This window comes from Rhineura floridana, chromosome 2, assembly GCF_030035675.1.
Source record: "Rhineura floridana isolate rRhiFlo1 chromosome 2, rRhiFlo1.hap2, whole genome shotgun sequence".
In the NCBI taxonomy this organism is placed as follows: domain Eukaryota; kingdom Metazoa; phylum Chordata; class Lepidosauria; order Squamata; family Rhineuridae; genus Rhineura; species Rhineura floridana.
The window spans coordinates 59,360,875-59,375,003 of NC_084481.1; the positions used below are offsets into that span (position 1 = coordinate 59,360,875).

At 40.3% G+C, this 14,129-nt stretch overlaps 1 protein-coding gene across 15 annotated transcripts in view; it reads left to right on the forward strand.

Annotated features, from left to right (window-relative positions):
* Positions 1-14,129, forward strand: part of NEB (nebulin) — a 293,643-nt gene that overhangs the window by 38,893 nt on the left and 240,621 nt on the right. For 14 of the 15 annotated variants that reach the window (XM_061608784.1, XM_061608789.1, XM_061608791.1 and 11 more), the window contains exons 20-32: positions 27-140; positions 719-820; positions 914-1,021; positions 1,108-1,212; positions 4,079-4,177; positions 4,671-4,775; positions 5,470-5,577; positions 5,664-5,777; positions 6,898-6,999; positions 7,091-7,198; positions 7,280-7,384; positions 9,552-9,650; positions 12,369-12,473. In XM_061608784.1, the coding sequence (XP_061464768.1) occupies positions 27-140; positions 719-820; positions 914-1,021; positions 1,108-1,212; positions 4,079-4,177; positions 4,671-4,775; positions 5,470-5,577; positions 5,664-5,777; positions 6,898-6,999; positions 7,091-7,198; positions 7,280-7,384; positions 9,552-9,650; positions 12,369-12,473 (1,374 nt within the window). The remainder of the gene's footprint in view (positions 1-26; positions 141-718; positions 821-913; positions 1,022-1,107; positions 1,213-4,078; positions 4,178-4,670; positions 4,776-5,469; positions 5,578-5,663; positions 5,778-6,897; positions 7,000-7,090; positions 7,199-7,279; positions 7,385-9,551; positions 9,651-12,368; positions 12,474-14,129) is intronic. The other variant, XM_061608798.1, reaches the window with a different exon arrangement.

A 14,129-nucleotide genomic window follows, 5' to 3' on the forward strand; every position in this document is an offset into this window, starting at 1 on the left:
ACCATTCATGTCTTATCCCCATGTAGGTGGAGTATAAGAAGGGTTATGAACAGAGCAAAGGGAAGTTAATTGGAGCTTTGAGCATTCAGGATGATCCCAAGATGCTACTTTCTCAGAAAGTGGGCAAAATGCAGAGTGATGTAAGTACCCATTGTGTACATGCTGTAGTTAGCATTTATAGCATGTGATCAGTGTGCTGATTTTTTATTTTGCTGCTAAATTAGAACTCCCATCAACCCTGGGCGTTGGCCATTCTTTCTAGGGCTGATGAGCGTTATAGTTCAGCAGCATCTGGAGGGCTAAAGGTTCCCCACCCCTACTCTAACCCCCCACACGTTTTCCCCCTGGCCCTGCCCTCCACTGGCATGCAGCCCTCAGAGGCTGCCCAGGAGATGATATGATTCTCAGCCTGAAAATGTTTCCCCACCCTTGACATAGAAGGTTGCCTTCATAATCAGATTACTCAAAAACACCTGGCTAACTGCTGTTGGAAACGAGATGCTGGACTAGATATATCATTGGTCTACTCCAGTAGGGGTCTTCTTATATGTCCATCATGATTATGGATCCAAACATTTCTAGATTTAAATTCAGACTTTGTAATGCAACTTTTGGCATTTGCAAGCATAAGCTTTCTAACTGGATGGCATAATAGTAAGTAACAATGAAAATGCCAGGTCGTTATTATATTTTGACTTTTACATTGCTTCCCTGGCAGATATTATATAAGGAAGCATATGAAAAGGCTAAAGGAATAAGCATTAACTACTGTGAGACTCCGAAGTATCATGTTGACAATGTACTGAAAAACTTCAGTGACGTAAGTGTGATTGTGATTACTCTTAGATTATGGCCTAGACAAGATTTTACTGAACTCATATGTTTGTTGTAACATGTGGCGTTTCTCCTACAGGTTAAATATAAAGAGGGTTATGTAAACAATATCTTGGGCCAGTACATAGGCAGTATTGAGGACCCCTATCAAGCACATTGCATGAAAGTTGCAGCTATGAAGAGTGATGTAAGTATGAATTGCAGTTCCTTAATCTATCTTCCCCTGTTCTGATAAGTTTATGGTGGTTATTGATCACTTGTTGCTTTTCCTAGAAAAACTACAAAGCAGACTATGAAGATGAAAAGGCAAAATGCTATTTCCCTCAGACCATAACTCAAGAATATGAAACCATAAAGAAATTAGACCAGTGCAAAGATGTAAGTATTTGCTCCTGAAAGGTCTTACCTTTATCCTATCTTACTTTAAGCAAAAGAGCAGACTTTAGAGTAAGTACCAATTCACTACATTGATCGTGGCCTCATAATAATTCATAGAAAACAAATGCTCTTCTTCCCTCTGTTAAAATATTCCTTCTGCTATTTAATATAGTTTCTCCTGTTTTGAGGCAGGCACATATTTTACATTACTCACAAAAGGATATAATGGAGCCCAGACTCTTTCTTTTATTGAGAAGCAGTTGTGGTAGGCTGGGATTTTGAGTGAAGGAGGATATATGTGTAGGGAGATAATTTGGGGCTGAAAATTGCCCAATGGAGAAAAGCTTCAGCTGCTCCTCTGCTCACAATTGCAGCCTCTTGGGCCTGCATTTTATTATATAGTTACATGAGTGGCTGTATACTATAGTCAGCATGGATTTTTTGCATTCTGCGATGTTATATTGAAAATACCTCCCATGCCATTCAGATGTTTCCCATAGGCTCATTTCAAAACAAAGCCTTAAAAAACCTGTAGTCCTAAACTCAGAAACACTTGCTTAACAACCCTCTAAATTTTCATGGTGGTACACAAAACAGAGAGAATGGAGAGTTTAAAGTGTAAAAAGAGAGAGAGAGAAACGCAGAGCCCTTTTGGACTTTTTTCTGTCAGAGTTCTCATAATTTGTTGAAATTAATTAAAAATCAGCCATGTTCACAGAGTACCTGGAACCCTATTACTGACCTTGCCCCATACTCTGACCTTCATCTTCTGCAGTTTAAAAGTTAAAAAAATGCCTGGCTGATTTTTAATTAATTTAAGAAATTTAGCATTGAACTTAATGATAAGGCTGGGCATGCTCAGTAAGAACCAACTGTAAGTGTCCTAAAAGCCAGACTCCCAGCTTGCCTAATCAGGGGGCCACATCCACACCAGACTGATTTCACGTGAGACAATCATGGCTTCCCCCAAACAATCCTGGGAAGTGTAGTTTGTGAAGGGTGCTTTAGCAGACTGGAAACATTGATCTTGGGCAGGCCAGGTTTGTTTTTTCCAACAGCTAGAGTCCTTGCTTAACTAGCAACATATTGTAATCTGTCTGATTTTTACATCAAACTGCAGTTTCAGATTCAGCTGTTAATGCGCCCAAAATAGAAATCGATCAAAGGCTCTCTTCACCATCATATGACACTGACCAGTAAAAAGGCTTGGAAATGAAAGATTTCTAGGGTGAATAATAAGAGAAATATAATTTTCTAGGTTAGATTCTCTGTAGAAACAGTAGTAACACAGGAAAGATGCAAAGTAAGAAGAACACCAACAAACATACAGAAATGCAATTCATCTGTGGAGATGGTAGGTGTTGCCACCACTCACCATATGCTCAGAGGCACATGTTATCAAATTGTTCCAAGCTACACAGGAAATGGATTGGACTGTAAAAGACCAACTCAAATTGTGTTTGCATTTTGTAGGGCAGTCCAATATCTCAGAGAGGAGATCAGGTCTCCTGCCCCCTGGTGCATTCACTATAGCTACGCAATTTCCCTGCTTTTTAAAGTTTGATAGACATATCTATTGACCATAGGTACGTTCTTAAACTGAAAGGTTTTTTATTCTATTAATGAATTAAAATAAAAATGATTTGACTTCCTTCACTCATTTGCATGTGATATGTAATTTACCCTCAGGAAAGGTGACATCTTCACATATGCTTTACAGGTTTCTTATGACACCTAGTGGCCAGAATATGCTAAGCCTACCTATATAGGTTCTTAAGTAAAACGATGCATACCAATGCTATACAGCAGGGGTGGGGAACCTTTTTGGCTCCATGAGCCAGATCCTTATCAGGATATTGCCTTGTGGGCCAAATTTGACAGGTGGGCAGGGCCACCCAAGTGTAAAATTCCCTTATGCTTCCATTAAGTCTCAGAGATTGGGAGCTTAATCGGGGAAGGGGGAGGCTTACAAAAGCCTCTCCCAAGTTTCCTTGGAAGTTCCCAATCTTGGAGATTTAAAAGAAAGCATGAGGAGACCTGTAGACTTGGAGACGGTTTTAAGACAGCCCCCATGCTTCCGTTTGAACAATTGGAAGTGGAAAATCTGTTTTAAAGTATCTGCAAAAGCTTCTTTGAAGTATCTATCATGTGAAAGATGCTTCGAAGGGCACTTTTGCACAGGCCTTTAATCCCCACTCAGCTGATGAGTTGCATGTTCCTGTTGCCTGCTGGGAATAGGATTATGCAGCCAAAGGAGGTTTAAACCCTGTCATCATGCCCATCAGCAAATGCCACGAGTGACATCAACTGATAGGTGGGTGGGCATGGTTTTGGGGGAAATGGCCTCATGGGTCAAACTGGACCCTTTAGTAGGGATATAATTGACCTGGAGGCTGGAGGTTCCTCTCCCCTGCCATAGACCTTCTTTAGCCACAGCAGGGTAAATAATAGTATATGCCTCCACCTGCCCATCTATTCATCCATTTATAAGGGCTTTGGCAAGTATATGTTGTGTGTATGGCAGGATTATATCATCATCTGTTGTCTTTTAAGGTGTGAAATCTCACGAAATAGCGTCTAACAGTAAATAAGTGAAAATCTGCCTTATATCTTTCTAACTGGATTCTGAGAACCTTCAGAGCTTTATAATTTTGGTTGTCTTGCTTTCAGACCTGAACATGATAGTATTGCATCTTGGTTTGGCAAATTATACTTTTGCTGAACGAATGAATAATTCTGCTGTACCTGAACTGGTTTATAAAGCCCTTTATTTACGCTGATACTGACATAGATGCCATACTACAGATACCAACTGGAAATCAAATGTCTTTTATCTTCTTTTCTTTTCCCTTTCTCCTTCTTCTAGTATACCTATAAAAAACATCCTGATAAGATCAAATTTACACTAGTGCCAGATGCACCCTTTCTGAAGCAACCACAGATTAATTCCAAGCAGCTGAGTGATGTAAGTAACCTGGCAACCCCCCAGCAAACTCCTTCCTGGCCTTATTCTTCCTGAGGCCTTGCCTGATGAATGATTTCCAGTGATGATGTTGTAACTTTACCTTGTGACAATACTGAAAGTGACCCAGAACAAACAAAAGGACATTTCCAAAATAGACATAATCCTTGTTCTGATGGAAAAAGCATGATCCCTTAGATTTCTCTATACAGAAGTAGGAATAAGCAATTGGCCATATTCTAATAAAAGCAATATGTGAATTCAAGCTTCCCAGAAAGATATCTGTCCTTGACCTGGATCCCTTTTTCTTATTCTGTGTGATGATGGTTGAACAATCGACACACAAATGATGTGCTGTAGAGAAATCTGGTTTTAAATGTTATTACCTCTTTCCTTTGTTGTGAATAACAAAATTCACATCACATGCTAGCATTTTAACTGAAGTCCTTCAAGTTGTTAATTTTTAATGTCCTTATGCGTTCATCCTGTATTTCAGTTGAACTACAAAGCCAAACATGAGAGTGAGAAATTCAAATGCACCATACCGCCGGACGCCCCGTTGTTCCTCCAGTCCAGAGTCAATGCATACAACCTCAGTGATGTAAGTATTGTAGAACTGCAAACATTCCTTCTGGGGCTGAGCTTTGTCATGCAATGCTGCTCATCAGTAAGCCTACATCAAGCCCTAGGAGTAGCAGGTTTCATTTTCATTAGTTGCTTATTATTGGCATCTGCTATTTTTGTGGGGAAGGCTTCTATAATGAAGCCACCTATTATTCTCTAGGACAAGGATTCCCAAACTGTGGTCCATGGACCACCAGTGATCCGCAACCTTCATACAGGTGGTTTGTGTCATGTCCACATTAAAGATTTATGTGAATTTTAATTGTATGTTATTGACTCTTTTATTTTTTATGTTGTATTTTATTATATTACAGTTTGAATTCTATGGAATGCAAATTGCAGTACAAGGAAATACAGTATAAGAAATAAAAGAAGCAATTAAAATATAGTTAATTATCATACAGCATTTAGCATAGCACATGACAATTGCTCCAGCATGCAGAAAACTAATTAAATGGTCCACCAAGACCATCAGCAATTTTCAAGTGGTCCAACGTGAAAAAAAGTTTGGGAACCACTGCTCTAGAGTTTTTCAAAAATTTTACTGAGTAATGCCCCATAGGGTTAGACCTTTATCTACTCTCTACAGTAAATAGATTAATTTTACATTGTATCTTCCTAATTTTATGTCACCCCTTCCTCATGCTATTTGTTTCTTTTCCCTGTGTCAGAACTGTTATAAGTATGAGTGGGACACATCGAAAGATAAGGAATTTGAGATCAAGATGGATGCCATTCCAATTCTTGCTGCTAAAGCCAATCGGAAAATTGCCAGTGATGTAAGTATTGCATAGAAATTAGTTTTGGGGTCGATGTGCAGTGGTTACAGAATACCGAAGACCTTTTATGTCTTATCCCCATGTAGGTGGAGTATAAGAAGGGTTATGAACAGAGCAAAGGGAAGTTAATTGGAGCGTTGAGCATTCAGGATGATCCCAAGATGCTACTTTCTCAGAAAGTGGGCAAAATGCAGAGTGATGTAAGTACCCATTGTGTACATGCTGTAGTTAGCATTTATAGCATGTGATCAGTGTGCTGAAATTTTGTTGTTGTTGCAAATTTCCATTTATTTAAATGATTTTCAGCTCTCTGCATTCCAGGAGTTTTAACACAGGAAGCAAGAGTGAATGACAGAATAAAAATATTCTGAAATATTTATTAAAAATCATAATTTTTCATTTGTATCCAATACTGGTACAGCCTTGCCAATAAAAAAAGACAAATTAGAAGAGTCCTACAGCGCTTCCAAAGTATGTTCATGTCAAGCATTGATGAACTGCCAGTTCTGTGGTCAAAATTATTATTCAGCAAGTGTGAAACAATCCAGCCCGCAGGACTCTCCCAGGCTACGCCCCACACCAGCTCTTCTCTGTGCTCTCCTCAACTGCTTTTGCTTGGCTGAAATGTGTCCTTCAACTGCCTGTTGCTTACCTAAATGGAGGATGAAGAGATAAGGGTGTGTGTGTGTGTTATAGTAACCTCCAACTTTTTCATGGCTGGAAAGTAGCCTACTATATAAAGGTAAATTCACATCTGTTGCTATGGGCACTTTTGCCTCTACCCTATGTTCTGGGAACCTTTAGTCTTTCAGATGCTGTTGAACTACAACTCCCATCAACACTGGCCATTGGCCATTCTTGCTATGGCTGATGGGAGTTGTAGTTTAGCAGCATCTGGAGGGCCAAAGGTTCCCCACCCCTACTCTTAATGCTACCCACGTTTTCCCTCTGGTCCTGCCCACCACTGGTATGCAGCTCTCAGAGGCTGCCCGTAAGATAATATGACCCTCAGGCTGAAAATCTTTCCCCACTCTTGGCATAGAAGATGGCCTTCATAACCTGATATTGGTTTACTCAGAAACTGTTGTTGGAAACAAGGTGCTGGAGTAGATATATCATTGCTCTACTACACAGGGCTCTTATGTGTACATCATGATTATGGGTTAAAAAAATAGATTTGAATCTGAACCTTGTAATGCAGCTTTTGACATTTGGAAGCATCACAAGCTTTCTAACTGGATGGCATAATAGGAAGAGTACAGAACAATGAAAATGCCAGGTCTTTGTTATATTTTGACTTTTACATTTCTCCCCTGACAGATATTATATAAGGAAGCATATGAAAAAGCTAAAGGAATAAGCATTAACTACTGTGAGACTCCAAAGTATCAAGTTGACAATGTACTGAAAAACTTCAGTGATGTAAGTGTGGTAATGATTACTCTTAGATTACGGCTTAGATAAGACCTTGCTGAACTCATTTGTTTGTTGTAACGTGGCGTTTCTCCTATAGGTTAAATATAAAGAGGGTTATGTGAACAATATCTTGGGCCAGTACATAGGCAGCATTGAGGACCCCTATCGAGCACACTACATGAAAGTTGAAGCTATGAAGAGCGATGTAAGTATGAATTCCATTTCTTTATCTTCCCCTGTTCAGATAGGTTTATGGTGGTTAATGATCCGTTTTTGCTTTTCCTAGAAAAACTACAAAGCAGACTATGAAGATGAAAAGACAAAATGCTATTTCCCTCAGACCATAACTCAAGAATATGAAACCATAAAAAAATTAGACCAGTGCAAAGATGTAAGTATTTGCTCCTGAAAGGTCTTGCCATTTATCCTATCTTACCTTATGCTATGCGATACAGATTTTAATGGAATTAATGGAAAGAGCTGAAGTGCTTTTTTGTGTTTTTAATATTATGTTTCCCAAAATCTATAGGATTTAAAAGCTCTTTTGTGTGTCCTGCTGCTATCTGAAGTACAGGTGGTAGGGACTTGTAGGAGGGGCTTCTCTGTTTCTGTTTCTAATCTCTGCATCTCCAAACCCTGGGAAAACCATCTTACTCCAAGGCCTCTTTGGCACCTTTCATTTAAAGCAGTGTCATACCACTTTAAACAATCATGGCTTCCCCAAAAGAAATCTGGGACCTGTAATGTGTTAAGGGTTCTGAGAGTTTTTAGGAGACCCCTGTGTCACTCACAGAGCTCAATTCCCTCTTCCCAGATAACTCTGAGAATTGTAGCTCTGTGACAGAAATAAGAGTTTTCCTATCAACTCTCAGCAGCACTGTTAACAAACTATACTTCCCAGTATTTTGGGGGGGAAGCAATGAGTGTTAAAGTGACATAATACTGCTTTAAATGTATGATGCAAATGCAACCCTACTTTGAAGATTTTCTTTGCTACCTAGCACCTTTTAGTTTTGTCAGGCTTTTGGCCTGGCCAATGCGTAAATTTATTTTGAGTTCTGTAGGGTTTTATAACTTATTCTTCTTATCTGCTTTACCTGTTTTTTTGTTCTGTATTGATTATTTTAGGTTAATAATATTTCAAATTTCAATTTTTAAAACTTTGATACAGGCCAGAGTCTGTGAGTTCACATCCCTGCTTGTGTCTCCTGGGTGTCAAGGGCCAGCTAAAGTTCACCCCCAGAGTGGCTCAGGGGTTATGTGCCCTGCCACCTGTGCAGCCATGGGAAAGCTACATAGTCCCAAGGAGCCCAGTTGCCCTCCAGCTGGCAGTTGCAGACAGGGAGGGGTCTGGCTTGTGCAGCTATGGCAAGCTGAGCAGGCCCTAGCCAGCTGGAAAGGACTAGCTTCAGAGGAAGGCAATGGTAAACCTCCTCTGAATAACTCTTACCATGAAAACCCTATGAATACAACGACAAAAAAGGATTCATAGGGTTGGCATAAGTTGGAATCGACTTGAGGGCATGTAGCAACAACAAACAAATGTTTTAATAATAACAAGAATTACACAATATGCCAGAATCCTAAATGGGTAAAACACAATGAAAACAGAGACAAATATTAGCAAATATACACCAATTTTAGTACACACTTGACTGTAGTCTTTAACTTAGTGCTAATGAATAAAAATTGATTTAAAATACTTTAATCTTCTTTGTTGAAATGTTCTGTGAACTAATAATAATAAACTAATAAAATGTGTCAGTGTCTGCTCTCAGTTAGTCCTGAATCGGAGGCAAATTACATACTACTTGCAAATGCATGTAATGGAGCCCTGATGCTTTTTTTTGGATGCCTTAGGAGGCTAGCTTTTGAGTGGAGGAATAGAGTAAGTTGGAAATGAAAAATGCCTGGCAGGGAAATAATTAAGCTGCTTCTCCCTCTGCTGCTCTTCTGCTCAGAGCTGTAGTTTCTTGAGGCTGCTTTTCATTAATATAAAACTGCTGGGTCTTCTTTCACTCATATGTGTGTTAGAGGTAATTTGTCATAATTCCTTATTATACTGAAAGGCAACTATTCCTATGCTTTTTGTTTTTTACAGGTTTCTTGTGACATCTAGTGGCCAGAATGTGCTTTGCCACATTTATACTTTCCTAAGTAAAACTGTACATGCCAATGCTATTCACTCTTTTGAGCCATAGCAGTACAAGTAACGGCCTCTATCGCTATAGCTGTGTGTCGCAAGTAACTGTAGCGGAGATACATTACCATCCATGATTCCCAGTTCAAATTTACCAGGGTATTTGATGTTTCCCTAGCTGGACATCTAATACTTTTTGGACACTTCATATGTGTTGATAGTCAGAGAACTTTAAGATTTGCAAATAACAGCGTTGTATCTTGTGTTGGCTAGTTATACTTTTGCTGAATGAATGACAATGATAAAGCTAAACTGATTTGTAAAACTCTTTATTGACACTGACACTGATATATAATACAATACTACTGATACCTACTGAAATTAGCTATCATTGTTTTTTGCTTTCTCCTCTCTCTAGTATACCTACAAAAAACATCCTGATAAGATCAGATTTACACAAGTGACAGACTCGCCCACCTTGGTACAAGCACAGATTAATTCCAAGCAACTAAGTGATGTAAGTCACCTGGCAATTTACGTTTCATGAGGCCTTGTCTATCAACCAATGTCCAGTGATGATGTTGTAGCTTCATCTTGTAGCAGCATTCATACCGACCCAAAGCAGGCAATTAAACAACTGAGGGCCACATTGGATGATACATTAGCTATATATCTGTAGCCTTAAGTGCATGGTTTTTTAAAACACAAATTGCCTGCACAGGACCCCCATTCTGGTTCAGGACCCTACGGCGGATTTAACCCTTTGTCCCGTGCTATGGCCCTGATCCAAACTGGGTCCCTGCCTCCCACTCATTCCACTGAAATGAATAGGAGCTTTTTCCTATGCAAACTGTAGATGTGGGCCCCAAATTTAAATCAGGACTATAGCAGATGGTGGTGGTGGTGGTTTCCCCTGGTACTGTAACCTAGACCACATTAAAACTAACCTAGAGCAAGCAAATAAACAAGCAAATTCAGAGGTGGGTATGAGACCTTAATCCTTGTGCAAGCTGAAAAAGCATGATCCGATAGATTTCTGCATACTGAAGCAAGAATAAGCAATGGTTAGTTTGTAAAAAAGAAAGCCATTTAGATTTAAGCTTCCCTGGAAGGTCCTGACTTATAATGCCTGTCCCCTATCCAGTGTGCATGGTGTAGATGGATGTGGTTATCACTGATTAGGAAAGCCTATTTTCCATGTACTCTGAGATGCTGTCTTTTATATTAGAACTTCAGGTGTTCCAGGGCTCAGCTTTGTCATAGTCTTCATCCTTGGTGAACCTCTGGCTCACATTAAACCCTGGGAATAAGTGACTTCACGTATTCTCTAGGCCTTAGTCTTTGTATTTATTAATTATATTTGTGTATCCTTTGTCTATCATTCCCAAGGCAGCTCAAGAGAGTATTAAATTACAACAGTAGTGATAAAAAACTTTACATATTAAAATGGTGAAAGACATTAATCTACAAGAAAAGAGATGGGGAACAAAGACAGAAGGAGAAGGGGAGAAAAGGTTGAACAGACTTTTTAAAATATTGAGGTCAGGAAAAAAAAACCTTACTCAGCAATGCAACAAGCTAGGATTCCCATTTTTTAAAAAAGATGTTATGACTCTATGGCTTCCATTTATATCCTGTTTGCGGCCCCTTCAAGCTTCTGATCACATTCCAGTCATTCCAATACCAATTATGGTTCATCTACGCAACTTTCAGATCCTCCGTGGCGCAGAGTGGTAAGCGGCGGTAACGCTGCCGAAGCTCTGCTCACGGCCAGAGTTCGATTCCAACGGAACGAGGAAGTCGAATCTCCGGTAAAAGGGGTCGAGGTCCACTCAGCCTTCCATCCATCCGTGGTTGGTAAAATGAGTACCCGGCATATGCTGGGGGGTAAAGAAAGGCCGGGGAAGGAACTGGCAATTCCACCCCATATATACGGTCTGCCTAGTAAATGTCGCAAGACGTCACCCTAAGAGTCGGAAACGACTTGCACTACAAGTGCGGGGACACCTTTACCTTTACACAACTTTCACATCCAAACTTTCTCAGTGAGCTTCCCCTTATGCTTCTTTATACTATTTATCCAATAGGCTTACTCACGATATACTAAGGACTTTATTTCCAGCCACCATGTATCATGTAACTTCCTGCTGAAATCACTTTTCATATCACAAATGTTCAGTAGTTTTTTGTCCCATGGTTGTGTCCCTCTAGACAGCACTAATGTGGTAGCATTGAAAAAGTATCTCAGAACTAATAAAGCAGAACAAGTGTACCACTCATGCACTATTATTGTGTCAAGAACATGTTGCAAAATACACCCACAATAATACATCAGCCTGGGAGGGCCCGGAGTATAACTTAGTTGGATGTCACCTATGCTGAATATTTAGTTCCTCTGAATATGGCAACGAGGAGTATCAGAAGGGGCAATGCTGGGCTGATCCAAGGGCAGGCATGTGTTGGTGTCTTTGCTTGCCTCTTTGCCTCTCCTGGTTCTCTTTCACAGAGTAGTTCATCTTAGGTTGTTGCTGTGGAGGTAGTGGTGCAGTGGACAGTCTACCAGGAGCATCCTGTGATGGTGTCTTCACCTGAATCCCTCTTGATTTTAAATAATAAATTCTCATATTGTTTAGGGTCTTTATTCCAAATAATGTTTTAATATGCATTAACATGGCCTTTGAGAAATAAAAAATATTGAGACAAACAGGAGTGTATCATTGAACACAAAAGGCAGGAGATGGTATACTTTTTGTAGGTTCAGTCAGGCAGAAATAATTAACATTAAAATGACAAGTGAAATCTATTTGTAAACTGGGTGTTTTATGATACCTGTTGCTAGTTTTTATCGGTTGCATGGTTTAAAAAGCAAGTAAATCCAGAGCTTGGCAAAGTTACTTTTTTAAACTAAAACTCCCATAAGCCCCAGCCAGCATGGCCACTGGATTGGGCTGATGGGAGGTAGTTCAAAAAAGTAACTTTTCCAAGCTCTGACTGTACCAGCTAAAAACAAAACTTTCAGATGGTGTAAATGGATCTGTTCTGCAGATAACAGTGGAAAGATGCTTCTGATGCTGGTTGAACAACAAGGCCCACAAATGGCATGCTGCAGAGAAATTTCAATTACAATGTTTCAGTCTGTCATCTTATTTAATTCTGAGATTGCATGCTTGTGTTTTAAGTGAAGTCCATCAAATGGTGACTTTTAATGTCCTTATTTGTTCATCCTGCATTTCAGTTAAACTACAAAGCCAAACATGAGAGTGAGAAATTCAAATGCTCCATACCTCCGGATGCCCCGTTGTTCCTCCAGTCCAGAGTCAATGCATATAACCTCAGTGATGTAAGTATGAGCCTTATGCATGACTTTGTCATAGCTGGAAAGACAGAACTGACAAGCGTGCTGCAAACTGGAGTTGAGGCTTGATTACTTAGCAACAATAATTAATAAGTGGGCACATGACAGAAAAGATTTTCATGGACTGCAGCTGGACTTAAGCCAGGAGGACTTAAGCCTAGGAGGAAAGAGAGTTAAGGGACAGGTAGCCCAGAGGCAGGTGAGTTAAGGAAGGAAGCAAAGCTGGTGACGGGCTAAGAACTAGGATTCAGGAAAGTATTACTGGAGGAGGCAGAGTTGGGATGAAGGGAAGAATGAGCTAAGAAGAAAGAGGGAAAAGAGAAAAAAACCTCTCACAATAAATGGAGAAGTTGTGTGTGGTTGGAAGAAAAGTTAGAGGCAGAAGTGCTCAGGAAGCAAGCTGGTGGAGTGATGGATGTCTAAGGAGGACTTAGAAATGGAAGAGCTGCATGGGTAGCCCAAGACATTTTGCTGCCTGAGGTGGACAAGATGGCACTCCCAACCAATTCCATTTTCAAAAGTGGTATTTGAATCTTTCTTCCACATTAGTGACAGGGATAGCAGCCTTCAGTGCACCTGAGAGCACCATGCTGGCTTAGGCCTAGGGTTGTAGGGCAGGCTACATGGCGCACACACACAACCCTGTCATCCAACACCTCATCACTGCTCTTGCCACCTGGGGCAGCTGCATAACTCTGCTTAATGGTAGAGCTAGCCCTAAAAAGATCACAAATAGGAGAAATTGGTAAAGATATGGAGTCTGGAAAGGGTGCGATGCTTAGGTCCAAGTGAGGAGTGAAGAAAGAAGCTTGATCCTTATGCACAGGGGTATGGTCATCCAGGGTCTCAGAGGGTCTTAGACCCCTTCGTTATTTGGGAGCAGGGTCCCTATGTCTCCAGCATCCTACAAGCCAATCAACATGAAAGGGAAGCATGTCAGCCACTGAGAAGACTCTTCTAACATGCTGCCTTGTTCTTTCCTGCTGATTGGAGCGAATCAGGGTGAAAGGAGGCGAGTCAGCCACTGAGAAGGCTCTTCTCAGTAGCTAACACTCTCCCCTTTCATCCTTATGGACTCCTAGGGATGGCTGTTGTGGTGGAAGAAGACATTAGCAATGATCTAATACTCAACCCAGCAGCAAAAACAGGGGGGCCGAGGGGGCATGGCTGTGACTAATATGAAAGGACCCTGCATTTCTGAATTTACCACTATATTGCTGCTCACGCATGCAGTTGTTGCTATTGGTAGAAAAGTCCTTTTACTCTGCTTCCTAGCCCAGTCATTGCTTCCTAGCCCAGAACAGAAATCAATAAATCTATGTGATAAGGATGTTGTAGACTGGATTGATGACCCCCAACCAGCCTGATAAGATGCCTCGGCCTTATAACTGACAGCTTTTGCATACAAAGTACCATTCAGATGCTAAAGAGCTCCTTTGGTACCACAAGGTCCACATATTTCGATGTGAATTGTATATGTTAATTTTAAGGCAAGCTGCTGAAATTTTGCAGTGTACAATTCAATTAATCAAAAAAGATAACTCCAGTTTTTCATCTAATCAAAACAATCTTTGCATTCTTAGTTATTCAAAGTTACTGAATTTTAGTAATTCATTTGATTGGACTCTGGTTTTATCTGCA